Below are 26,599 nucleotides of genomic sequence, written 5' to 3'. Positions count from 1 at the left end.
GGAGTAAACAGGACGCTGGGTCTCATCAGTTTATTTAGTGCTCATGTAAATATATCTCATGTCAGCACAGCAGATGAATTCTCATAACCCAATAATCAGTAAGATGCTGCTGCAAATTCTACTTATTATTTTATATTAACTGACTTAGTGCACCACAGGTTTGTTTTGTTTAGTAAACCACCATGTGGACATATTGTTCTCTGCAGTAATAAATCCTAAATGAAAGCGATTAGTGTGGCAGCAGCAGGGACAGCCATGTCTGAGTCACTTTACAGAAATAGCAGGGAGCTCTTATGAAGTTATTATCAGCAGTTTCACAGTTTGGTGTCGAATGACTGAAAAAATATTTCACAGGAGGACGAGACATTTTTAAACTGATAGAACAATAGAGTTCTGCTCATCAGCACGAACCTCAAATTCACATAAGGTGAGAGTCATTAGCGAGACAAAGGTCCAGTCTCGGGACCGTGTTGGCTGTGTGTGATCCAGTGTCTACCTCATGAAGAAGGTCCATCTTCTTTCAGTCTGGATCAAAAAATATTCCACCTGCTGCACTAAGTCAAGACCAGCACAGTAGCTGAAAGTGGCATCTCTTTTTGCTCAATTTGTACAACAAGCAAGCACCTAATTTCTGTACGGGACATGGAGTCACATCCCCCCAAAATATGAAATGTGGACATTTGTCCAGTGCTATATGTGTAATTGACAAGGCATGAAATCGGAACCCTTTCAAAGCTGAAAGAAAGGAAGGGAGGTATAAAAGCACAGGCCACGTACATCAGTCCTTCAAAAAAATAAACTGTCTCCTTAAGCTGTCCATGGCTCTGTGTGGAAAACGTGGTATTTTGTTTACTTTCCACACAACAATTCAGGTCGGCTTCAGCAGCAGGTCTCTTTCTGTGTGTCAAAGGTACGGTGTAGCGTATGGTGTAGTATACACTGTAGGGTATGGCGTAGGTAGGGCTGAGGACACCTAGGACCATCTTTCACCATCAGACTGGCCAGTATTATCCCCCGACATCCTCCCCCTGATCTCTGAGTACCCATGGGTAAGATACACATCTGGGTCGCTGTTCTCTAAGAATCACATTTAAGGGATGATTGTCAAAAATGTTTTTATGTTGACGTTGAGTTTTATTTTCTAAAAAGATATGAGAGTTTTTAAATGCTCAAATAGCAATATCAGTTCTGGGCTAAAAAAATCCAGCGTTGGCCGGGCTCTGCTTTTGGGGGCGTAATTGTAATGGGGCAAAAGATTTGTATTTAACACGGTTTCCGTGTTCTGTCATTAAAAAAAAAACAAAACAAGACTTTCCTGAAGCTTTACGCTTCATTATATACATCATTATAGTCAGCAGTTTCACATTTCATATTTAAAGAACGTCACCAAAGACATAAGCCCAGGATAATGAGAAGGGTGCGAGATGTAAAGAGCTTGAAATGTTCCCACTTACTGCACGGTGCAAAGGGTAAACCCCCTTAAAAAGGCTTTTCTCTATATTCTGATAGTTTCATATAGATTGTGTATCGTTGTTGTCGCAGCTCTTCATTGAAGCTCTGTCACGTCTCCACTGAGTGAAACATTCAAACCACGGACTCCATGTTTTTTTATGGAAATATGCCACATGTCTGCTGCATCCTTTTACACACGTTTCCTCAAATTTCAATCTGACAAACGTGGTGTCTTCGGAAACTTTGGGATCTCTGCTAAAATTTAAAATCAAGTTCTGTGAGTTCAGACATTGTTTGGACACGACTACGCGTGTTTGTCTCCGGGGGGTCCAGCCGGGTTTAAGAAACGTCTAATCACTTCAAATTGCTCAGTGGGAGAAAGGGGGCAGATGTGACTTGTCATTTCGAACGAAATTACAACCAAACAGATGAGAGACGAATAGTTTGTGATATTTCAATAAACAGAGTGAGAGATTACAGAGCTGCAGTTTAAACCTGAAAACACAGACAGACAGGGATCCCTGCAGAGTTCCTGTCAGCAGACACAGCTTTCTGTCTCTGTGTTTAACAAGAAGTTAAATAAAGCTCAAACTGAGGATCTTTACCAGCATCCGTCCTGACAGAAACAGCAGCACCCTGCAGCTCTGCGACGGCCGGCTATCACCGCGGAACAAAGGCCGGCTGTGTTTTACATCAGTTTAAAAAAAAAAAGACAGAAACGGCCCGTCTGCCCATCTGGGCTGTAAAAGTTGGTGCTGGATGGAAAAAGTCCATCCCCAAATATTTCACCACTGTTCAGTTGTTTCACCACAGGAGCTGAAATGTGGATTCATAGAACTAAAAATAACTGATTACATCAGCGTTATGAGTGTTCTTGTTTCACCGCAGAGCTGAACTCCCTCAGTCAGAGGAGACTGACTTCCTCTGGTGTTTCTTTTGTTTAGCTTTCTTATTTTTGTTTCTATGATTTTACAACGAGAATGCAGGTATTGGCTGTCTTCGATATCGTCTGGGTATTTTATCTGGTCATGGATTCATACTGCATCTATAAATATAGATATCAAAACTGGGCTCCAAACGTGAGTCCTGTTGAATAGATTGCTTTATTTCAACTGGACTGACTTTGATGATCACATACTGATGGTAAAGTGAATTCGGTTTTGATGGAGTCATTTTCTGAAAATTTCATTGATGGTCACAGAAAAAGGTTTTTTTATATCGTTTTTTTTCATGAGGTGAAATCTTGAAGAGGATCAGAGTAAAGATTCGTTTAAGCGCCGTGAACGTTGAACTGTTCTGTGGTCAGATATGAGTGTACAGCATTCAGCTACATAAACTGTGTCAGTTGTTTCAGACATTGGTGTTTACACTGCGTTAATGCTACTTATATAAAGGTTTAGGCAACCTGTTTCCTTAAATAGGGGCAATGTGTAAGAATTGGCCAACTGCCGAATTCACATTCCAAACCAACAGGGGGCAGCATATCACCAGAAAGTTGGGGTGTCCACCCCTATAATAAGAAAAAGGAGATGCTCTCTTTGGTCCGGCTGCAACACAGGTTTATAACCAACTCACAGTTACTACTTCTACATCCTCTCATGGTGGACTGATGGCAGACTGGACGCTATCGTGACTCACTGTCGGCTCTTGAGGTACAAAGTGGCATCACGAGATAGGACGGGCCAGGGCTAGCTGGTTAGCATGCTAACTTCAGTAGATAGCTCTGCAGTAGATGAACACTGCAACCTGTAGGGGACCTACACTTACAGTGTGGTTTTATCTTTAATCCTCAGCTCAGAGCCTCTTTGCTCCATTAGCACTCAAACTAAAAAACATGTTTGTAGAAAAGTCAGGCAATAAAATAAACCTTTTTCAACCCACTTCTCCTACATCTAACAAACAACCACAACTGCACAATGAGCTGCACCTCTACATGTCAGACTCTGCACGTACAGCATCAACATCCAAGGTTAACAAGCTGACTGGGCTGTGGCTACCAGTTATCTGGAACCAGTTCACTTTACTAAAATTGAACATTAATAATAATCATCATCATCAACAGGCTGCTCACACCAACATCAACATCAAACATTCAGTGACCAAACATTGTCTGTAGAAGTCATCTCAGAAGAAAGAAACGATCACAGACGTGTAAAAACCAAACTGATAACAGGAAAATCTCACTGCAATCAAAGACAAGAGTGATAGGATGTTATCACTGAACAGCAGAGGTGGACGAAAAGGGAACCAGGTCCAACTTTACCAGCTGAGATGAGCCAAAACACTAAATGTGCCAATGGAGAAGTCAAATATGAAGCTGCCACCGGTGAACGTGAGACCAGTGTTCAGTCCGGAGAATAAAGCTACAGGCAGTTCACCGTGTCACCGTTTAATCTACTGCAAACAAATCTCAGTGACTGTGTGTGTCAGGACGATGCGTCACCACCGTCGTCGTCGTCGTCTTATCTCCCATGATGCCATCTATCTGCTTGGTTAAACCTGAGCCTAGTGAAAGAACAGAGCTGCTGTCGGCGGTTACGTAACACAGAGAGGAGGAGCAACCTTCCTGAACAATGATCCACTCTGAGTCTTCCTGACGTCTTAGAATACCTTCCTGATGTCTTCTACATTCAGTCAGGCTGTCGGCTGCTGGATTTATTTACACCAACGTGAACAGGTCGGTGTTCAGTACCTTTCAGAAGAGGCTGCAGACTCATTTTCACTCACCGTGTTTACGTCAACAATGTTTATAATCTGATAGCTCCCAGATTTCTGCAGACACAGGAAAATGAGAAGTCTGTTCTGCGTTTGGGTGTGGATGAGAGTTTGTACTGGGGATGGTGCTAGAAGAAAAGTTGTATAGGGTCCACCCTCCGGGGACAGGGAATCTCAGGACATTTCATCATAACGTTCTACTTTCTTACAATTGACTGTTCAGTGAATAAAATGTCAGAATACAGTGGAAAAGGCCTCACTGTTCCCTGAAGCCCAAGTGAACCTATTCCAATATCTAGTTTTGTCTGAACAACGGTTGAAAATTCAAAGAAAGAAAGCCAATGATTAGAATAATTGCTAAGTAATTATCTGTTATGAGGATAATCCCACCCTGCCCAAGTGAAGCTCAGAGATGAAGCTCAGACTGGTGGAAGTCACTGAACGTTCTGGATGACGGTGTCACTCTCCGTTACTAGATGCTCACTTTCCCCTCTCAGCCTGTCTGTCAGCGTTTCCTCCTAGACCAGAACATGGGTCATCCACAAACTTTGGCCCAAGATGGCTGCCAACCAAACGCAGTCTCACTACAACAGCTGAGAAGTTTGAGGAAGGAATGTCCCCGGAATATAAAGAGCTAGAACCGTTGTATGATGCCAACAAACACCAGCTGAGAGTGTGTGAAATTCCTCTCTCCTGACTTCACTCATGCACATAGACCGTAGTTACTGGCTGCTTGTGTATGTGAAAGGTGAAGGATTCGTGTTGCTTTCATGTGCAGTCAGCTGGACTGTTAAAATGAGCTTTATAGAAAACACCATTCAGCTCAGCTTTCACACAGTAAATACTTAAGGTGTCAATGAAAAGAGGGGAAAGCTTAAAACCCAGAACTCAAATGATCTGTTTTTTAAGATCTGAAGATCAACGTTTCAGCAGAACACGACGGTGTCACTCTCTGTTACTGAGGAAGAAAGGAAATAGAAAGAGTTAAACATCAGAGTTATGAGTGTGTGACCTCCTTTTCTGAGCAGCACCTCGCTATACTGGGCATGTGTGGTTTTCTAAGGTCTTATTACTCAGTCTTTCCTTTTAGTGTTAAAATACGGTAAAGATTGGATGGGAAAAATCAATGATGCAACTATCTGGGAGAAAATCAAATAAGAAAAATAACCTCTGAAGGTCAAACATTTTGTAGTTTGTTTTTTCTACTACCTCTGCCTCCTCGCCCTGTGTTTGAGCCGAAACAGAGATTCCTTTAGCACCTGAGCCACACCGACTGTTCCCGACTACCCCAAGACCATGAACAAGGTCTTGGGGTAGGAAACCTTTCAAGGCTTCTTTGGAAAGCGTCAGGAACGTTGCATCATTTCATGCCCACATTACATACTGGATAGTTCAGAGACAGGATCTGTTGATCTGGGAGTGAATGTGAGTAAACTGCGGTTTTTCTGGGGAGTTGATGAAGGTCAGCACTCTGAAGAAAGAAGGGTGTATCTTGACATAAAGCAGAGCAGCAGTGATTTGAAATCCTCTAAATCTGAAAACATCTCTCAACCTTAATCAATCAACAGACACTGCTGGTCATGTAAAATGAAAAATGCATAAACAGTCGATACTGTATGTGTATGAGGTACAGAACTGTGCCAAAGGTTTATACACTTTAAATGTTCAGGCTCTTCATCATCAGGTTGCATCTGATTGTCCCAGATTCACTCTGCAGCAGGACAAAGAGTGATAAAGAACAGCCAGAGTCATAATGAACTGTCTTCAGAGACCAGAAGAACAAGGAGTACTGCAGCAGATGGTCTGGACCCCACAGAGCCCCGATCTCAGCATCATGGAATCAGTCTGGGACCAAATGAAGAGACGGAAGACACTGAGACAGACTGAATCCACAGAACTGTGGCAGGTTCTCCAAGATGCTGAAACAAACCACCTGCCACGAACCTGAAAAACTGAGCAGGTGTAGCGAGGAGAACTGGTGCTGGATTAAAGGCAAAGGGGGGACCATGAACAAGACGGTTACGGGGGTTTTGGATGCAATATATTTAGGTATCGCTGATTTGAAGTAAACTTGACAACACATTTTCTTTAGCTGCAGAAGCTAAATCTGTGCTATATCTCAATTTGATGCAGATGAATCAACTCTTCAGTAACATCAAGAAAACTGAAAATACACACAGACATGTTGAGTCTTGAAAGTTGAGATCTCACTGAGAACGTCAGGATTATTGTCCATATTTTCAATATTCACAATGTTATTAAAGAGAACATTAAAGTAAAGCAGGCAGAAGCTCAAAGAATTAAACTGGTGTTCTATATTTTTCTGACTAACAAAGCTCTTGTTCAGACTCAAACCAACAGTGCGTCGGTCCGTCTCTCAACACCGTCCCTCCTCTGTCTGTGGATCTCAGCTCCGAGCTCATTGGTTCCTACTGAAGACGTAAAGCTTTAAAAACTCCTCATAACTATTTAGTTTCATCTTTAAAAAGTCTCAGTCATTTCCCCTAAAACAGCTGCTCACTGTGGATTTTTATCAAACAATCAGGAGGAAACAGTGACTTTGTCGGGGACTATTTTCAGCAGCGAATAAATCCACATTTGGTGCTGTAGTGAGCATTTGTGGCAGCAGGATGATGTGTGTGTGGGACGGAGTGTAAATAAACTACAGTGTGTGTGTTCATTGTGATGAAAGAACACCCAGAGCAACAGTGTGTCTCACTGATGTGTTTTAATCGTTTCTGGAGACAGTGGAGCTCTGAGGCTCAGAGGAACCAGATACACACACAGGACTTACTAATACTTACTTAATAAAAATATAGAATACAACAAGATTCATCTTTAAATCATTTCAATGTTTTTGCAGTTCAACTCCAAGCCACCAGCAGCAGTATTGAGTAGATGCTGCAGAGCAAACTCAAGTCAGAAAATAAGTTATTATGGGCTGTATCAACTGTAACTTATTCAATCATCACTTCATCTGTGTCAGCTGTATTTTTGTTTGTTTACATCCACCTGAAACCTCCTCAAGTGTCCGATTCATTACACGGCAGAACTGTGAGCCTGAGAAAAGTAAGTAAACGATCAGTGAGAATGAAACAGAGGGACAAAGAGACAGAGGGACCGAGGGACAAAGTGGCAGGGGGATAGAGGGATCGAGGGACAGAGGAAAGGATTCCTGTGTTTATTCTGCAGAGACAGGAAGTGACCCAGATAATCTTAGTGCGGTATTTCCTGTTAGTGCCAGTGTTGCTAATTGAGTTCGACTCTGGAGGAGGAAGAACTGAGCTGAGAACTTTATTTAGAGAAAAACGAGTTTGACAGAAAAAAATCAGTAAAAACAGAGTCGTCGCCGTCAGAGAAGCCATGATTGTAGTTTTTTGTAGACTCCAGCTGCTCCCGAACGTGGTTTTCATTACCCCTTAAAAACACAATCATCACACTCCACCAGTTCTCAGGTGACTAAAGGTCTGAACTGTTCTCGAGAGTTTTTACGGACACAAGGTTTATAGTTGTAGGTTTGCAGTTTCCCTGTTTGGCCTGATTGTGCGCCACTGATGAAGGAATGAAGAAGCATCTTTGTGTTTGTGTCCTCTCACACTAACATGACGGTGCACAGCAGAACAGTCTGTGATATCAGAGGGTTTTCAGGACAGTAAATCTGGACAGGAACTGTGCATCTTTAATAATCCTGTACGTTGTGTTAACTGACACTGCATGTTTTAATCGTCCATTTATTCTCACACTGTACAGATCGACCGACCGACCGACCACAATGTTGACTCGCCACTGAGCCCCTGGTGAGTTTGTCCAGTGACAATTCTAATAAAGTTTATTCAAACGCTATGACAAAGCTCCCAAAATGTTGACAAAAAGAGAGCGAAGCTGAGAAAGGCATGTAAATACTCCGGCAGTCTCGTTAAAACAAGCCGACTACAGTTCATCTACGACTGCAGCAGAGATGCTGAACTGCTCAAACTGCAGCCAAAATTTCTGACTTGTCAGAAACCCATCCAAACCTCTGAGAGCCAGATCACTGACTGTTCAGGTGATTCATCAGGTGTCGTGACCTCCAACTGAACTGCGGACATTCGGTCTAATTAAAAATCAGAATTTAAGCCATTTCAAGGCTAAAATAGGGAAGAATCTGCAAAAAGGTCAAAGTGTGAAAATAACAACGGAGAGGATTCTATTTCTGAGCTCGGAGAACGTGACCTTGACAGAAAAACAGTGAACGGCCACGCTGCAATGACCACAAGACCACAGCTGTGATTTACTCTGACTAATGTGTGTTTGGGAAGTGAGCAGTGGCACAAAGTGTCCATTAACAAAATATAATAACATACTTTTTATTTTCCATCTACAGCCACACTAGTAAGGGGACTCTAAAGACCAGATGTTTGTCAAAGCTGCCAAGCGTTCGAGGGTTAATAAAAACCACCGAGCTAATGTTTCACACTAGACACGCCGACTTTCCCCGTCACGCTACCTGAACCTCTCACGCACAAACGGAGCCGCTGGTTTTCTGTTTCTGGTTCGCCGCCTGTTTCTCAGAGCTCCCAGGTCTCGCCGTATTCAGCAGCTGACGTCAGCATTCTAACAGGACGCTCGTCTCTCGTCAGCGAACACTTCTTTAGCATTGCTGTTAGCCAGCCGTCATGTTGTGTTTACATTCCTGTCAGATACAAAGAGCTGGAGAGGCCACGGGGGTAAATATGTTCCTGTTTTGTTTTCTCGTGATGATGGAAAAGAAGATTCTGGTTTCTGGGGAATCTGAACCGTCTCATTAGATCAAAAGGTCTACGTGATATTCACGTACGATCAGCAGAAAAAGACTAACAACTGTGTCTCATCGTACTTCGCTGGACTGAACCCGCTTCGGCTGCTAGAAACGAAAGTGCTTTGCTCACGGACCCGTGGCTGATGTTGGGAATCTAACCCACAACACAAAGGAGGCAGTTCAGTCTGTTGGACAGCTGGATGGGTCATGTCCTGCTGCGAGTCGGAACGAGTGACCGACAGGAACAAACAAAACATGGAAGGAAACTCAGTCACAGGCTGATTAAAGATGTCATCACAGAGCGCTGCCGCCATGACACACGCACACACACGCGCAAACACGTACGCACACACGCTCGTGCACGCGCGCGCACACACACACACACACACAAACACCAACGCACACACACTCATGCACGCGCGCACACACACACTCATGCACGCGCACACACACTCATGCACGCGCACAAACACGCACGCACACACACTCATGCACGCGCACACACACTCATGCACGCGCACACACACTCATGCACGCGCACACACACTCATGCACGCGCGCACACACACTCATGCACGCGCACACACACTCATGCACGCGCGCACACACACTCATGCACGCGCACAAACACACGCACACACACACACACACACACACACACACACAAACACACACGCACACACACACTCATGCCCGCGCACAAACACACGCACACACACACTCAAGGCCGCGCACACACACAGGCACAGACACACACGAACACACGCACAAACACGCGCGCGCACACGCATGTGCACACACACACACACAGCTGTTGAAAAAGCAACACTCCCACGTGAGCGTTTGCTGCTTTTCTTTGTGATGTCTGACTTTTTATCTCGGACTCTGCAGATTAATCAACAGAGAAAAAATCGTCGGTTGCGGCTCTGGTCTTGACATTAAAATCAAGTGTTTTTGGGTTTTGGACAGTTGGTCGGACCAAACACGACGTCACCTCGGATGAGCTTTTTCACTGTTTTCAGATGAATGAATAACGAAAATAATCTAAATGTTTTTCGTTGACAAAATTAACACCAGCACCCGTTGCATCACAAAACCATCGCAACGGAAAAGGCTCACTTAAGTAGCTTTTAGGAGCTTTCAACTGTGTTTCCGACTTTACAGGCTCGGGGGAATCACCCGAACACAGCGGTAAAGAGCTGTCTGTCTAAACCACCAGAGAATTAACATGAAACCATTTCTGAGCCTGAACCATGAAGTCCTGTTTACACACAGTCACTTCTCCTGCAGGTGTGTGTTCTGCTTCAGAGCCGCTCTGATCTCACTCAGCTTTTTTTGGTTTGCACTGAGGTGAGAAGGATTTTGATTCTCTTTTCTTCATCGTAGCTGTTGCAAAGGTCCCTAATGTTGACCAATAAGACGCCAGTCTTCTCATTGTGTCCTTCCGGATCTCGCTCCCAGGTCCTTTGTCACGTAAATAAATTTAAAACAAAAACAAAACACCAAAATGCTGTCAGTGCGACTTCCACAGAAGAAGCAGAAAGAGCAGACAGGTGATGCTGTCACTTCACTGCTACAGTCCTGTCAGTCAGAGAGACCCAGCTCACCATGTCTCACTCGCTTATAACAGAGTCAGGCCTCAAAAGAGGAAGCATGCTGGGAAATCCCCTCCAGAGCAGGAAGGGCAGGGTCATGCCAGGCAGCGCAGGGGGAGGGAGCCGCCTGCCAGCAGGAACTCTGGGAATGTTCAGTGTTTCCCAGGTTAGGTGAATCTGATGAACTGGACTCAGATCTACAACTGCTGGACAGATTTAAACTCCTGCTCTGCAGAGGAGGAACCCTCTAGATTTTAATGACCCCATGATCTTTCCCCTAGCGCCACCCTCAGGACAAACTTTACATATTTAGCTCCACTGCTGGTCGGACTGTGAGAATGGATAAGTTATCAGATGTTTGTTCTCTCCAATAATAATGATAATGACGGGTAAATGCTGTGATTGTGAGCTAAGCTTTGTAACTGTGCAGGTCTGAACTTGTTCTGTATTTAGCTCCTGTTTCTGTGTAAAGTTCAGCTCTACGATCATTATGTGAAATAAACTGTGGCGGGGGGGTGGGGGGGTTCCCTAAAAGGGGAGACCTAAATCATGATCGGCCAACTCATCCAAGTTACTCTACAGCGTCGGCACAGATAAACATCCTACATGGAAAGACAAACTATGATGAGATGTTGCTGTAAACATTTTAAAACAAGTATAAAACTGGGATTTCCTGAAATCATCTGCAGACGAAACCTGAGTGTAGTTCAGGTGCAGACATGTTTTAGCGGTTAGAACATTTATTAACTGATTGGAAGATGAGGAAACAAGCTGCAGACAACACTGACATAACATCACCATTTTAGTTATGTTAAATGTGTTCTCAAACACTGTTTCTTTCCACATCCAGTGTCCGGTGTCGGTGTCACCTGTTGAATCTAGGTCCAGTACTCCCTCTCTTTTAGCTATGTTTTTGGTCTCCACCAGCTCCTGAGGGAAACATCTGGCTCTACAGCTGCTAAATACTCCACCGTGTTCACCAGCTGGTCTCGGACTTTGTCTGTCTGCTGTTTGCGGCTGAGCAGGTAGTGGACGGTGGCTTTTTACAGCTGTTTCTCTAAAAACATCTGCCTGCTGTGGCTGAAAAAGAAGCTATGAGAGCGGTGAGAGTGAACCAGAGGAGTAACCAGATAAACACTGAGCCGAAACTCACTGTAAAGCTCCGTTAAGCCGAGGTGACTGATTCAGGTTCACGCTGAAGATTCTCTCTAGGTTCATCACCAACAGAGACTCCTCTACACAAAAGTAGACGTGCGATCCATTATAGCTGCTTTAAAACATACAGACTTAGATATGGATTGTTTTTAATCTGTATTGGACCGCGGAGCAGGGTCATTGAAATCAAATCTATTCGTCAGCCTACATGTCAGAGTCAGTGCACAGTTGTATAATGTCGTCTGTGGCTCAGGGCGGAGGTTTGTCAGGTCTGAGAGAATGACTGTAGTGACAACATCCAGATATGTCAGCTTCAACAAACAAACAATAAACAGTAAAGATAAATACACTTTAGTTTAGTTTTTGAGTTTCTAGGGGGTCCTCGTGTCCGTTAACGGATACAAGATCCCCTGAGACCTTCCTATTTCACACTCTGACTACCAGTCTTTCTTGCATTGTTTCGAACCCCTCACAGGAAATTAAACTTAAGAATGACTTTAACTCAGTTCTTTCTGGTGTTAGTGTGTCCAGCTGCTGTGAACAGGAACACCACAGCAGCACAACGCGCTCAGATACGGTTAGGAAAAAGGCTAAAAATAAAAAGCCTGAAACCAGACTGGAGGTTTGGTCTGCTGGGATCAAAACAGGAACAGTTGGCTGTTCTGAACAGAAAGAACAGAAACACTGAGAACTGCTCAGAGAGCCCTCTGAGGAGCACAGAGCTGTTAATAAACCAACACAAACACAGGCAGCAGTCCAGAGGCCGAGATAAGATCTGACCTGAGGTCTGTTCACTCTGACTGTGTGACCAGGCTGCAGAGGACTGAAGGGGACCACACATCAGACCGGACCAGTACAACGCAATAGCCACACACACACACACACACACACACACACACACACACACACACACACACACACACACACACACACACACACACACACAAACACAGACTCCTCCTCCAACTCTCAGTGTGGTTTCGACACGGCAGCTCCTTCACAATAAGAGCGGGTTCAGATAAGGCGAGGATTCAGTTCTGACCCTGACTTTTCACTGTCCTGTCAGCACAGGTGAGCACATACAGCAGTGTTGTATCATTTAACACCTGTAGCAGAGCTGCAGACCCGTCACAGGGACCATGCTGGTCTTAACATACTCCACTCACTGACAGTCGGGTCCTGTTTCCGTTTTATTGTTTCTCCCTACTGTAAAGGACTTTGAGCTACATCCTTTGTAGGAACTGTGCTATAATAACTAAGACTTTATTATTATTATTATTAGTTTTGTTTTTTGTTTTTTTAAATAGCTTTATTTATGCAGAGAAGTTACTGCCCTTTTCAGCGTCTCCCTGTTCATAATGTTTCTTTATACTTGGAAGCATGAAGCTGTCCAGTGCAACCACAGTCTGATCTGATGGACACTGAGCAGCTCCACTGGAGCATTGGGGGGTTCAGGGCCTTGCTCTAAGGCACCTCAACTGTGCCGCTGCTTCACTTTTCCCATCCGGGCATCGAACCGGTGACAGTAACGAGTCTGGCCTTCTCAATCTGCAGGTTCAGAAACCACAGAGCAGATGTTCTCTGGCTCTACAGTATGAACAGCTGCCTCCCGTCTGATCTCAGGTCAGATCTGAAGAGGCTGAGCTCGGCTGGTGAGAGAAAACCTGCAGGACAATGATCTGAATCGCAACCTGCCGGAACGTAAAACCGGTTTTTTCAGGTCAGAGTGATTGAGCTGCAGTACAGCAACACTACCAACCAACCAAAGGTCAGAAGTCACAGACACCTGACGATTAACTGAAGCAGATTTCTGAATGAACAAAGAGCGACAGAGATAGTGCCAGGCCAAGAAAGACGAGCCGAGTATATTTCAGGAAGAGGAAACATTCTGAGACGCATGTTGACCGTTAATTCACAAACTAAATCAGAAATAAATGTGTCTTTATTTACAGTTTTCATTTCACGACCTACAGAGTGAACTGAAGTGACCACATAAACCCGGAGAGGCCGTGCGAACAGCGGACGGTCTGTTCATCATTAAGAGAGATAACTGATGAATGGAGCTGCTGTGAGGACACTGGTGGAGCTGCAGGACTGAAGACACGGACGACAAATACTGTCCCATGACTCAGAGCCTCAGGAAACAACCTATCATCATCATCATCATCACCGCCGCCGCCGCTCTCCTCCTGCCCGGTGAACACGGAGGTTCAGTCATCACCGTCAGGCTGCTGCAGGACGAGTCCCGGCAGGAGAGACAACACAAGCACGTCAGAGATCGACTTCTCTTTAAACTGAGTAATCTCTCTCTATGGAAGCCTCTGCAGGCAAAAAGTACCCTGTAAATATGACTAAAGCCCCATTCTGACTGGATTTCCGTCTGCAGGGGAGGTGTGGTGATTTTAACAACACTTGCTGTGCTCATAGACTGTAATCCTGTTGCTAAACTTTAATCATCCCAAAGAAAACCAACAGGTGAATGAAACGAAGCAGCGTGTAAACTTTACAATAATACGCTCAAGTTCTGCAGGAACACGACCGATCCGTCCAACCACCTGCTGAGGACACACTGTGTTTACACTACAACATCCACTTCAGAGGAGTCCAGATTCACACGCGCGGCAGTCAGGAGACAACGTTATGTAGAGACCTTCTGGGAAAGTTTGTGTAACAAACAAACTGAGGCAGGGGACATGAGGGGAACAGTGAGAGCAGAAATCTCATTTTTGACAAAAAATGTTCAAAAAACAAAACAAAAACAGCTGAGATGCATTTCATAAACAGACGAGAAAATGGTGGATTTTTCTGAATAATGGGTGAGACGTTGCTCAATAAACAGCAGCAGATTCAGAGAGAGGACCCCCCCAGCTGACTCTGAGTAACACGTCACTGTGGTGAAAGTATGGACAGAAAGAGAGAGGAAAGTGTCTCCTGACTGAGAGTTTCCCCTGACTCATCAATCCTCTGCTGCTGGAGAGGGCGGAGGGATGGAGCCTTGGAAAGAAAAAACAAGGAGATAATTACCGAAGATGGAGTGAACGCGAACAGAGAGCTGAGTCCTCAGGATCAGAATCGGCTTCTTTCCTTTTCTGTGGAAAAATAAAGAGGAGAGACAGTCAGTTAGAGCTGAGGGGGGGAACAGAGACCGTGTTCAGACTGCCTGGGAACTGCAGGCAGAAAAGTCCTATCAAATCTCAGAGGAGTATTTTAGCATTCATCTGTCCCCTGAGACGTCATAATTACTGGATTCTGACCGGTGCAACCAGTTCAACTCCACCATCAATACACAGGTTCAAAAGCCGGAGGTCTACTCCCATGACATCTTCGGCCACCTCAGGAAGAACCCTTACTTCCTGCAGCCATGACAGAAAACAAGTTTCAGTTTCTCTACTTGCAAAAGAGACACATTCCGCCTACTGTGATTCAGTGTCCCAGAGGGGGTGAACACGTTGGACAGGACCTGTAGATGTCTGATGTTGGACACACAGCAATGTCCTATAATTGCATGTCGGTCCATACGTTTAGCATGACACATAATGCAATAGTGCAAAAGCTCCTTTTCTTCCATTTAACCGTACATTTAAAATAACTTTCACACCAACAAACTGCATCGTGCCGAGCCACAGAAAGGATGATATTTCTGCTACGGTCTGAGCTTTTCCTTCCCTGATCTTTCAGTCAGGTCTGCTGGTTTTCCCTCTGTGGTGCAGTCGTAAGTGACACTTTTGATTGACGGCTTTCTCAACACATTTACACCTTATTTTCTGTTTGAAGTGACGCGAATGAGCTGCTCTGAACTGATCCCAGAACAGCTCAGTTTCCATATAAACCAATGCAAGCAGAGTGTGGCCTGCTGGGATTAGAGTATGGAAAGAACGACAGCACGGAGGTATGGAAAGAATGAGAGAGAGAGAGAGAGAGAGAGAGAGAGAGAGGGGGAAAGTAAGCAAAGAAGGAAGAAAAAGCAAGGAAAGAGGAGAAGGTTTGTGTTTGTCTAAGGGCTAAAAAAAGGAACAATGATGAGATTTTTTTAAGTCATCGTAGCAACACACACACACACACACACACACACACACACACACACACACACACACACACACACCCTGCTGGTTGTTCTGGCATCACACTGACATAACATTAAATCATTTGTGATGTCATGCATCATTTTTCCATCATTATGGCAGAACAGCAGGAGGTGATGGTTGCCACGGCAGCGCCTGCAGACGCAGCGACTCCATGGACCAAATGTTTCAGGGGTCTTTCTGTTTAATGTGTCTCCAGCTGTTAAAAAAAAAAAACGTGGAGAAACTCAGCTGCAGCTGCCGGGATCTTCAGTAGGAGTCAGTAGGATCAGTGTGACGTGACGAGCCGTCGTCGAAACGTGGAAACGCAGCAACGGCCGGGACTCGTCCTTCGAGCTGGACATTTGCTCTGCGTCTAAAAACGCAGACCCTCTCATGACGTCGATCAGGAAAAAATGGAACCCGGTTCAGCTTCTGCCGCGACGTGACGTCATCCAGCAAGGCACCACGTTGGCCAATCACATGCATGCAAGCCCGCCCCTCCGGCTGGACCCCCCGATCCAGTCTACTTCTACTCTTTAAAAGAACAACAAACAACTTCCTTTATTCATTAGAAGGATTTTTCTCTGTGGGATCGCTTGTTTCCCCTTTAATCTGTATGCTGGAGAATTTCGTCTGAGAGAGGACGAGTCTGACATCTTTCACAAATAACCACAGTGGACTTTTCCGTCACCGTTTCCAGGAACTGTTATCACCAGCAGCACAGCAGTGTTGTTGTTTTTTTTCAGTCTCTCTGCTTGTTTCAGCCAAAAAACTGTGACCAACGTCATATGTATGCTGTATACTGCGCTCAGATCAGTGGGACCACAGTGTGTGAATGGACTTAACTGCTCCGGCACTGAATGCACATGAGACATTGCTAATGCATGGTTTTCTAATTTATTGATTATGTGGGTCAAAATGTATGGATATTTGGTTTGTAAATTGGTTATTTAATAATCCAGGTTGTGCTAAGAAAGTCTTATAATTTGTAGAAGTGGAAATGAAGAAAATATATCTCACATCAAACCATACAGCTGTTGAGGCTGACTGACAGCTGATCCAGCTGTGCTGCGGAAATCGCTTTAGACGCGGCTCAGGGGAAAGGTCGTCTCATTTCTCGATTCCTCTCCCCTCACGTCCTTTCCTTTATCCTCATGTCTTGACAGGAGGAAAATATGGATGCGATTAGAAGTAGTTGAGATGTACCAGGTGACCTCAACAAAACAACCCTACGACCATCGTCATGTTTTCAGTGATGTACGGTGACATATGACTTCACTTTTATCAGAATCAAAAATCACAAATCTAGAGAGGTCACTGGAAATGACTGAAACAGGTCGAAGTTAAGCAGAAATGTGATTTTCCTTGGTGCAGAGCTGACTGAGAAAACAGGCTGTCAGGGCCTTTCACCCGTCACATCGGGCCCGATGGCCAAGTTTCCATCCAAATTTAGCACAAGTTTGATATCGATTTCCAGAAAATCTTCAAAATAAAACCTGAGTGAAGTCTTGTTTCTCTCCACTGCTGCTGTGTGAACGTGAGCTGATCAACAGCCGGTGGAGCCGATTCTCCGGGCGCTGCCGTTAGACCACCGCAGAAGATGAGGACGCGGCGAGACGAGGTCGTTAAAAGAGCTGCAGTCGAAGCTGAGTCGATGGAAAACCACGTGGAGAACGTGATGGAAACCTGCCGTTTCTGCTGGTTCCATGTGTTGATGTGAGGAAGGTTCCAGCCTCCTCACGGCTCCTCACAGACCTGACGGTTTCCTCTCATTTATACACACATTTACACTTTTTTCAATCCTTTCCACTCAGGCTTCATTTTGTTAAATACAAACTGAAAATGTGCATGAAAACAACAGACTTTGTGAAGGCTGTAACAGAGTAAAGGTGTTCTTACGACACGTCTTCATAGAAGCTCTCCAGCTCGTCCCTCTGCTCGGCCAGAGACGAGTCCAGGTCCAGGTAATTTCCACTAGGAGACAACTGAAGGGTGCACTCCTCCAACTGACAGACAGGCAGAGAGACAGAGAGACAGACAGGCAGATTATCAATCAGGACACAAAGACCGGATAACGATGAATTGGATGATTTTTTCAAGCAAACACTTCACGTAAACAACCAATCTTGATACGGATCATTACAGGGTTCGGTGGACAAACTCTAATGGAGACGCTGTCCCTCTACCGACATTTACTGTCATTTATCGGCCGACATATTCACCAATATCTGTCATGAGCCAATATCAGCAGATATTTCAGTCTCATTCTACATCTACTTGTATGTAAAAAACACTTAAACAAATAAATTTAAAAGCTGGTAAACAAAACATTAAAATACAACAAAACAGGGAGGAGGAGGAGAGGCAATAAAAAATTTAAACAAGATTAAATGAAATACACGTGAACTCTCAGTAAGTGCCATGATCTCTTTGCCTTGTTTTTTTTCATGCATGGATAAAGAGACAGAGAGTGGCACTGATCCTATAATAAGCCTCAGAATAAACAGATCCCGCAGCAGCTGCTGTAATGACACAACACACAACCCGTAGAACCTGTTCGGCTGGCGAGGTCTTTATTAGCCCAGGGATACCTCTGCATCGGCACATTTACCTTCACATAACATACAGGAGAAAAATATTTGGCCACGAACCGACCATGGTCTCTGCTGATATAGAGAGAGGTCACACGTTAAAAGCTTATTTTTAACAGATCCCGGGAGGAGCTTCCACCCGAAACTGTTTCCTTAAACCAAGGACGCAGACAGAGTTTACTCCAAATGTGCGTCACACTTTCACAGCTCCCGTGCGTTGCACACAGTAAAAAACACGACGAAGTGAAGGATGAATCAATGATAACCGGTTAGTTTGATTATAGCTCAGCATACAGAACGCCTGCTCTGCCTAAACTGATTTATCACACCACCCAGTGAGCACATGAAGTGACTGAAATCAGACACTTGAACACTTGACTTTAAACAACTTTAACTGTCTCTTTCCACTGAACCAGAGTGAGAGTCTACATCCACGCCAGCAGCTCAATGTGGCTGTTCTTTGAGCTACATGCTAACATCAGCATCATCCCCACCACCACAAATGTAAAAGTCAGAGAAACACCAAGTCAGCAGGATTCACCCTCTGGGCACCACGGATATCTGTGCTAAACTTCACTGTCAAGACATTTCAGTAAAAGAACACAAAGTCAGCCTGCCGGTGGCGCTAAAGCAGGTCTGAAACAGTGGGGCCCCTCAGACAAGAGTGAAACAACTGAGCCTGTATCTGTTAGTAAAAGCTGCTGAACCAGCTGTGACCAGCTCCTGTTGCAGTGCAGCCGTGGACGCACAGACAACTGTTACTGGGTCACTGTGATGCTGAACGAAACTTAAAAACAGGACGATTCTGAATGGAGTTCTGCAGCCTCTTTCTCCTCTGGTTTCTAGGTGGATTTCTGGAGCTTTATTGTGGAGGGGCATCAGACATCTTGATGTCCTCAGGAAGTGGACGTGACACTGAATCATATTAACATGTGTTTCTTGTCTGTGAGTTTACATGTGAAAACACAGTGTGATGCAAATTGGGGCAATCGGGCACTAAGGGTTTTTAAGTATCTTAATCTCTTCCATGTAATCTCCTTCATCACTGTGATGAAATATCTCGATGTATCAGTTGATTCATTCACCGGATGAATCAAAACAGACGTTCGCATTCGGCTATTTGATCTCTGAACAGACTTAGGCTTAAATTGACTATATCAAGATAAACAACAATACTGTGATTTTAAACTACACACAGCGCAGAGCGACAGACGTCCACCCCTGCTCGTCGCTTTTCTGATTTACTCTGACGAGGCTTTGGAGAGCAAGGTGGTTACACCAGGCTGCAAAGGGATCAATAACTGCTTTGGTCAAGCGGCCCACTGGTGCTGGGCTCACACCCAGCGTGATGTTGCTCTGCGACAGCGCGAACGGGCTCTGTAATTCTGACTCTGCACATCGGTGATATTTCTGATCCAGACTTTCAATCAGCTGCAGTTATTCTCTGGCTGTTCCCGTCTGTCCTGTCGGTACGTCTGTGAAAAAGCACGACTGCTGCTCCCAGTGCTCCCAGTCCTCTTCTGGTGAACGGGAACTGGTTTATTTACTATCATTTGTCAGTAGCCCCACGTCATTTCATCCGCGCAACGCGTCGTGCAGCTTCTGCATGAGATCTCCTCTGCAGCAGACCTGACTGCGAGACAAACTTTTCTCCTCCAGTAAACTGCCCGTGTTGGAGTGGCTGAGGAGTTCATGCTGAATGCTCTCGGGTTATTTATAGCCGTCAGGCTCGGCCTGGCAGCGAGAGCGGCTCGTAGCTGTGCGCTGTGAACCGCGGTCAGGTATGAAACTGGAAATGAGAGTAGAAAAACAATTGGGCCTGATGTCGACGGTGAGCTGCAGCGTCTCTGTACCTGCAGAGTCACGTTCCTCTACAACAGCAGCGGCCCACAGATCCTCCCCGTCTGAAAATAGACTCAGTCTCATGGAGCTGGACTGTGGAGCCTGAGTCGGCGAAGGACCAGTACATGACATCACCACCATGTTTTGAGCTAATGTTAAAACTTGGAGCGCCGAGGTTCATACTTGACCTTGGAAACACGCAGTTGTGATTTTAAAAACCCTCCTAAACTTTATTTACTAGCTTTTTTCTGGAGCTTTCATTGAAAGATTTTCAACAGAGACCAAGTAAGTGAACCTTGAGTTTAGGATTTTATATCACAGAAAATGTTCTTCTTGCTTTTTTTCACTCTGCAGGTGTAAAACTGAAATGTAAGTTTTTGTTGACTGGTGACTGAACCGTGCAGGGTTTCTGTAGTGTGCAGCGAATTTAATTCAACTTTTTAAGACCTTTTTAAAGAATGGAGTTCGACTGTTCAAAGAATTTACTGATATTCAAATCAAATTTCTGTCAGGACTTCCCAGCTGTATCTAACAACATTTCATATCAACATAATTAATCAATTAGGGTGACCTGGACCAATGTATGGATCACTAAACAGGTCCAGGGGCCAGAGGGGTCAGGGGCATCTGTATGAAGTGACTGTTAATATTTCTGGTTTGGACGTCACAGATTCAGTTTAACAACTGCAAAGTCCCAGTCTCTTTCAGTCTAGGGGTTCTATATAGGAGGGGTTGGGGCTCTTTTACTTGTCTATAGCTATTGGCCCCGTCTCATGATCCGTCCAGACCTGGACCGAGGTAAGAGGCAGAACATTCATGGATGGACTAACCAATCAAAAAACAAATAATTCATTTGTTAATTGATGTTTTTTGTCCATCATAAGGTGACGAGTTTTCCTGACAACTAAAGCTATAACTACTGTCTCTTTCCACAGCAGCCAAGACAACATCTCCAAGACCTTTGTAAATGAAACTCTAGACTTTTTAAAACCTTGTAAGGCCTTGTTTCAGGGAACTGATTTCAATGCTTATCAAGATTTTTCAGACCTGCAGACGCTCTGACCGCGTCCACAGCAGCGAGGACTGAACCCTGTCAGCTACTGAAAGTCGGTTTATGTTTCCAGATGTTCCTGCTTTAAATCCAGTGGTGGAAGAAGTACTCGGATCTTTTACATAAGTAAAAGTACCAATACGACACTGTAAAAGTACTCTTTTACAAGTATGTGTCCAGCATAGTTTTATTCAAGTAAAAGTACATAAGAATTATCTGAGTATAAAAGTGGAAGCACTCGTTGGGCAGAACGGCTCCTTTCACAGTGTTTTAACGTCACCGCTGGTGGAGGTGGAGCCGACTGGAAATACTTTATTTGGTGGTTTAATTTATAACGATGTCTCATAATTTGTAAGTTCATCAAATGTTTTTTTTGTGTAAAATCATAATTTGTTAACTTAAGCTAAAAGATAAATGTAGTGCAGTAAAAAGTTTTTCCATCTGAAATGTAGACAAGTAGAAGTATAAAGCAGCATTATATCGAAATACTCAAGCCAGTTACAAGTACCTCCAAACTGTACTTTAGTACAGTACTTGAGTAAATGTCCTTGGTTACTTTCCAGCGCTGTCTAAATGATAATGATAAGGTCACTGTGGATCTAAACAAAGGCCGAACTGTAACATGGTTGTTTTTAACAACCAGACTCCAGTCTACAGCCATGCTAGCAGCAGCAGGACGCAAGTGGCCGAAGGTGAACGCTTTAGGTCCTGTAGGACAACTACAACACCGGATAAAAACAAGTCCAGTGCCGGACAAAAGGTGGATTGTTTTCTCTTTCGATGGAGCTAGGCTAACAGTTCGCCCCTGCTTCCACTCTTTGTGCTAAGCTAGGCTAAAAGCTGACAAGGAGTGTATGAAACAACACTCGTCAGGCTGTTTTTGTGCAGCTGCTGCTCCTTCATATGCGTAGAAGGGAAGAGCCGTTCAGTCCTTATCAGCACGCTGCTGTTAGTATTGCATCCGTCCATCCATCCATCCAGCTTATCTCCTGTTTACAGGTCCCACCCTGTTCCTCCACAATCACTCCACTCGGCCCAAAGCCACAGCGAACGAGGAGGAGGGAGAGAAACTGGTGCAGAAAAGCAGGAACAGTGCAGAAGAATTAACATAACGTTTGAAGAATTAAGTCTCCATACTGACCATATCACCCCAGTGCATCTGCCAGGGGGGCCGAGGCCTGCGGGTCGAGTCCCAGGGCATGATGGGAACAATTAGGGGGTCGGTGGAGGAATGTAATGTAGCGGGACCGGCGCTCTCTGGCCTTTATCTGATCCTGCAGATTCCAGCAGGGCTCCGAACGCCTCGCAGCCAGCTGGAGTCTGACTGGATTTAACTGACTCTGTGGCGATAAATCTCGACTTTGATCCGAAGCATCTGTAGAAGCAGATCTTAATAAAAGTACCAAACGCCAGTCGTGTTCCAGCGGGGATGAAAACTTTTGTAACAGGCCGTCAGGGTGCAGCAGGCTGGCAGTTTGACACGGTGTGTTCAAACCTGCTCATCCTTGCTTCAATAAAGACACAGTGGGAAACACAGTGACGAGCTCTGTGTCCGTTTCAACACAAAGTGCAGAAACAGACCACAACTGCACAGTGACTTTATCTCTGGCAGTGTACTTTAGCCTCCGCGATAACTGTGGAATGAGAGCTGAAATGAAAAATGACTGAGTCATTTGTCACTGTGGTGTGACGTCACACTGACTTAGCATGAGAGGCATGGAGCGGCATTCACTTCCTGTTTGGAAAACTTGACTCCCTGCAGGAACGCGTCAAAAACAGAAGCATCATTAGTGAGCCAACCTACAGGAAACTGGACCGGAGAGTTCATTCTGCCTTTCCACACACGACTGATTCAGCGAATGATTCGATCTCACATTTCTTCTTCTCTGATTTGATGAATCATTCTGATGTGCAGCAACATTACTCTTGACTTTTAATTTGATGAGGCAAAGCTGTGAGCAGTGGTAGAATCAAAGTACATCTACTCAAACTACTACGCTTAAGTACAACTCTCAGGTACAGTACTCGCACTCTACTTGGGTATTTCCATTTTATTCTACTTCGTACTTGCGGTCAGGACCAAACTCCTGACCTGAACACTGTCCATCCCTGTATTAGAACGACTTTTGGTCCTCAGACCCTCATCGGGCAGAAGTCAGACAGGCAAACAGCACCAGACAGGTTTCACCTGGGAAAAATCCACCCTACAGAGGACACGACACCACCACCTGGTAGGTACATAAATGAAGGGGAAGGAGCTGCTGACACACAGAAGCAAACACGGGACTGAGCTCTTTCAATTGTAAGCACACAATAAATTTGCCAATATGACTAGAAAATCGATTTCAGTTCATCTATAAATGGACAAAGCAGACCCTGTCGTCATTCTGTGTCTGTCTGAGTCCTGCCTGATGAAGGTCCGAGGACCGAAACGTCGTCTTAATACCCCGACGGACAGCGTGTGGGACCCTTTGGTTTTCTGTTCAAGTCGACAGATTCAGCTGCCAAACTGTATGTTAGGGCTGTAATAGTAGCTTCACCTCCTCCTGCTGCCACGTGAAAAGCTGCTCACACAGAAATCGACCAGTAATAATAATCCAGAAACCTAATATATAATAATACACCAATGAGAGGGGCCAGTGAGTGCTTCTACTTGGTACTTTAAGTACACGTTGCTGTTAATACTTTGATACTTCTACTTGTAACAGAGTACTACGAGACTGTAAAGCTCCGAGCTCTGAATCCTTCCCAGACCACTGGCTGATCAGAGAGGTCAAAACTTAAAGACGGGAACCAGAACTTCAGCTTGGTGAATCCGACGTCGCGTGAAAAAGGAGAAAAACTGCCAGAGAACGGTTTTGTTCGGCTGAAGAATTGATTTTTTCCAGCAGCCATGCTGAAACTCTGAGGCTGCACATCGCAGCTTTGAGCTAAATGCTAACATCGGCGTGTTCTCCACGCTCACCACCCTATAGCATGCTAACATTTAACAATACACACCAGGTAAGAGCGTGGCTGATGGGAATGAAAGCTGAAACGATTAGTGGATCAATCGTTAGTCAAAAAAGAAAAAGAAAAAAAAGAATGTGCGACTATTTTAAAAACTGATTCGTTGTTTACATGATTTTTTTAAGCAAAATGCTAAAACATCTGATGGTTCCAGGTTCCAGCCACGCGGCTCACATAAGTGAACGCAGCGCTGAGCTGAGATCAGAGTCTGGAGGGGTTAGTTTAAATACTGAAGTGGCGTCTTTACAGGTCTCTCCAAAAACTGGATCCAGCAACTGCAGCTGATTCCGAACCCTGCTTCCTCTCTCATGCAGAGAAACTAGAAACCATCAGTCTAGAACTGACTCTGGATTGCTGCTGTTTGTTTATGAAGAACTGAATGGTGTAATTCGGACCTGCTGCTCCCACCTCTCAGGTGGTCTGGGACCGGTCTGCTTACTGTCCCCAGAGTCCAGACCTCTCAGGTGGTCTGGGACCGGTCTGCCCAGGGTCCCCAGAGTCCAGACCTCTCAGGTGGTCTGGGACCGGTCTGCCCAGGGTCCCAGAGTCCAAACTAAACCCGGAGAAGTTGGAACAGAGGAAAACTGCAGAGGCTGAAACTTTTCTATTTGCCACTGGATTGTAGCTTGAACTAAATTTCATATGTTGCACTGCCCTTTAACTGCACAGTTTATTCTAATCTTCTGTTTTATTGCATGTTTAGCTCATATTGCACGGTTTTAAATCCTAATTAGCTGTTTTTCTTCTATGTTGTCTTAATGTCTTTTTATGCCTCATTGAACCTTGAATTAGCTTGTTGAGGAACGGCGTCTTTAAAAGTTAAACCAGACTGAAAAAAAAAAACTGATACCAAATTTCATTTCAAAATTTATCAAATTATTGCGGAAGATATTGTCAATCGACTCTAGTCTTCTGGTAAATTCGGCACCAGGCAGCACTCGAGGAGCTAATACCTGCATCTTTTTACTCTATTTGTAGAAAAATGGCTGTCGGTGAATGTAGTAAATGGAAGTTGACGGTACATGACCACATTAGCAAAGACACGTTAAATCGTCTGATTTTCAAAGGGAGTTCGGCGTGTCACCACCATGCGCTCGGGGACTGGTGACTACGTCTCACACCTGAGGCTTTCAACCACCGGTAACTTCGGCGGTTATTTCCTGGGTCGTACAGGTTGGTCCGTCGGCCACCACGGACATTTTACACCAGAATGAAGTTATTTCAAGTCCTGTTTCCGATCATTTCACCCGCGAATCGTCCATTATGCTCTCGGCTCGGTTCAGTGGTTGTTAAACAGCCTGGGGGGTGAAGTCGGCTCAAAGTAACGACACAGTTAAAAACGTAACCGACGTGACAGGTAACCGTCCCGCAGGTAGCTGCGTCGGGGACCCACCTTCAGCGGCGCCTCCAGCAGCTTGTGTATCCCGGCGATCTGCTCACTGAGCGGCAGGTTCTCCTCCAGGTTCACCGTCGGAGGTCTCCGAGGCTCGGGGAAGTTTGTGCAGATAAAAGGATCCGAGTCCTCCAGGTACTGGACCCGGCAGACGACGGAGGCCATGGCCGAGGCACCGCAAACCGACTGCGGCTAAAAGCGTCTGAGTGGCTCGGTGCAGGTCCGCGCTCCACGGAAAGAGCCGCTTGACTGCGGAGCAGCCGCCGCTCGCCGCTCTGCCGCCGGACCGGTGAAGCTACCGAGGAGATGCACACACACGGGCATCCGGCGCCACCTTTCAAAATAAGACGGTTTTCGGTGGACGTCGGACGTGTCGGTGTGAGCTCTGAGGAGAACTGAGTCTTGGAGCTCGGGCACCCGGGGCTTTAAGCTCTACGTAAGCACCGGTAAACATCTGCGAGATCAGATTAGGTCGCCCCTTTTCGTCGGATTCCTCCGCATCACAAGCAAAACTCCGTTTCAGGTGCATGAAATCCCTTAGAGGGGAAAGGTCGCCTGCTGTTGTACGGGTGTCCTCAGCGGTTCTGGCCGGGGACACCACTGCTCAGGTAAAAGGGGCTGCTGGGGGGCAAAAGTAGCCTGGCGGCCAAGACACACAACTGCTGAAAAATGTCAACTAAGGACAGAGACAGTCCACTCGTGAAAGACACATCAGTCTCCGGTCCCGGTCACAGGTCACTGAGCTGCCTAAAGTGTGCCAACACAACTGCTGTTTCTCAGCAGCTGTACAGTCAAACCGGCCTCCAGTCCATCCTCTTCTGTTTATTCATCCATTTGTACGTTTAAAAATACAATTACTGTAAAAGATGCGATACAAACACACTGTTACCTACATAAACACAGATGTCAGGGAATCATCGTAAACAGAGCTTGTGCAGGAGAATTAGGAAACTAA

The 26,599-nt window shown here is 45.1% G+C and overlaps 1 protein-coding gene across 11 annotated transcripts in view; it reads right to left on the bottom strand.

Annotated features, from left to right (window-relative positions):
* Positions 1 to 25,950, bottom strand: part of fhod1 (formin homology 2 domain containing 1) — a 61,544-nt gene extending 35,594 nt beyond the window's left edge. For all 11 annotated transcript variants that reach the window (XM_040131851.1, XM_040132658.1, XM_040132226.1 and 8 more), the window contains exons 1-3: positions 25,645 to 25,950; positions 17,658 to 17,764; positions 14,719 to 14,783 (exon numbers count right to left, since the gene is read on the bottom strand). In XM_040131851.1, coding sequence (XP_039987785.1) covers positions 14,719 to 14,783; positions 17,658 to 17,764; positions 25,645 to 25,809 — 337 coding nt within the window. In that variant the 5' untranslated portion in view covers positions 25,810 to 25,950. The remainder of the gene's footprint in view (positions 1 to 14,718; positions 14,784 to 17,657; positions 17,765 to 25,644) is intronic.
* Positions 25,951 to 26,599: the final 649 nt, after the last annotated feature.

The sequence above is a fragment of the Xiphias gladius genome, chromosome 1 (genome assembly GCF_016859285.1).
Source record: "Xiphias gladius isolate SHS-SW01 ecotype Sanya breed wild chromosome 1, ASM1685928v1, whole genome shotgun sequence".
Classification (NCBI taxonomy): Eukaryota; Metazoa; Chordata; class Actinopteri; order Istiophoriformes; family Xiphiidae; genus Xiphias; species Xiphias gladius.
Note: the sequence above shows the minus strand (reverse complement) of the source record. Positions and strands in the feature narration are given on the sequence as shown.